We start from the raw sequence: 214 nt of genomic DNA, 5'->3' as shown, positions 1-214 counted from the left end.
CCAAAAGAACAAAAAAGAAGAGAAAAGACAAAGAGAGGACAAAGATGGCACACGTAGAGGACAATAGTGGTACAGACATCCTGTCAAATGAAACTTCTGAAGCTCCCGAGACCGAACAACCTGAGCATATACAGACATCAGAGGAAATCACAGGATTAAAATCAGTGAAGAAGAAGAAGAAGAAGAATGGCAGTGAAGAATCTCAGTATGAATC

The 214-nt window shown here is 40.2% G+C and overlaps 1 protein-coding gene across 1 annotated transcript in view; it reads left to right on the top strand.

Moving 5' to 3' along the window:
• Nucleotides 1-44: 44 nt before the first annotated feature.
• Nucleotides 45-214, top strand: part of LOC107579282 (glutamic acid-rich protein-like) — a gene marked incomplete at its 3' end in the record, with an annotated part of 2,746 nt that continues 2,576 nt past the window's right edge. Inside the window, exon 1 of the mRNA XM_016265126.1 lies at nt 45-124. Coding sequence (XP_016120612.1) covers nt 45-124 — 80 coding nt within the window. The remainder of the gene's footprint in view (nt 125-214) is intronic.

This window comes from Sinocyclocheilus grahami, unplaced genomic scaffold (assembly GCF_001515645.1).
Source record: "Sinocyclocheilus grahami isolate Dianchi unplaced genomic scaffold, SAMN03320097.WGS_v1.1 scaffold16164.1, whole genome shotgun sequence".
In the NCBI taxonomy this organism is placed as follows: domain Eukaryota; kingdom Metazoa; phylum Chordata; class Actinopteri; order Cypriniformes; family Cyprinidae; genus Sinocyclocheilus; species Sinocyclocheilus grahami.
Note: the sequence above shows the minus strand (reverse complement) of the source record. Positions and strands in the feature narration are given on the sequence as shown.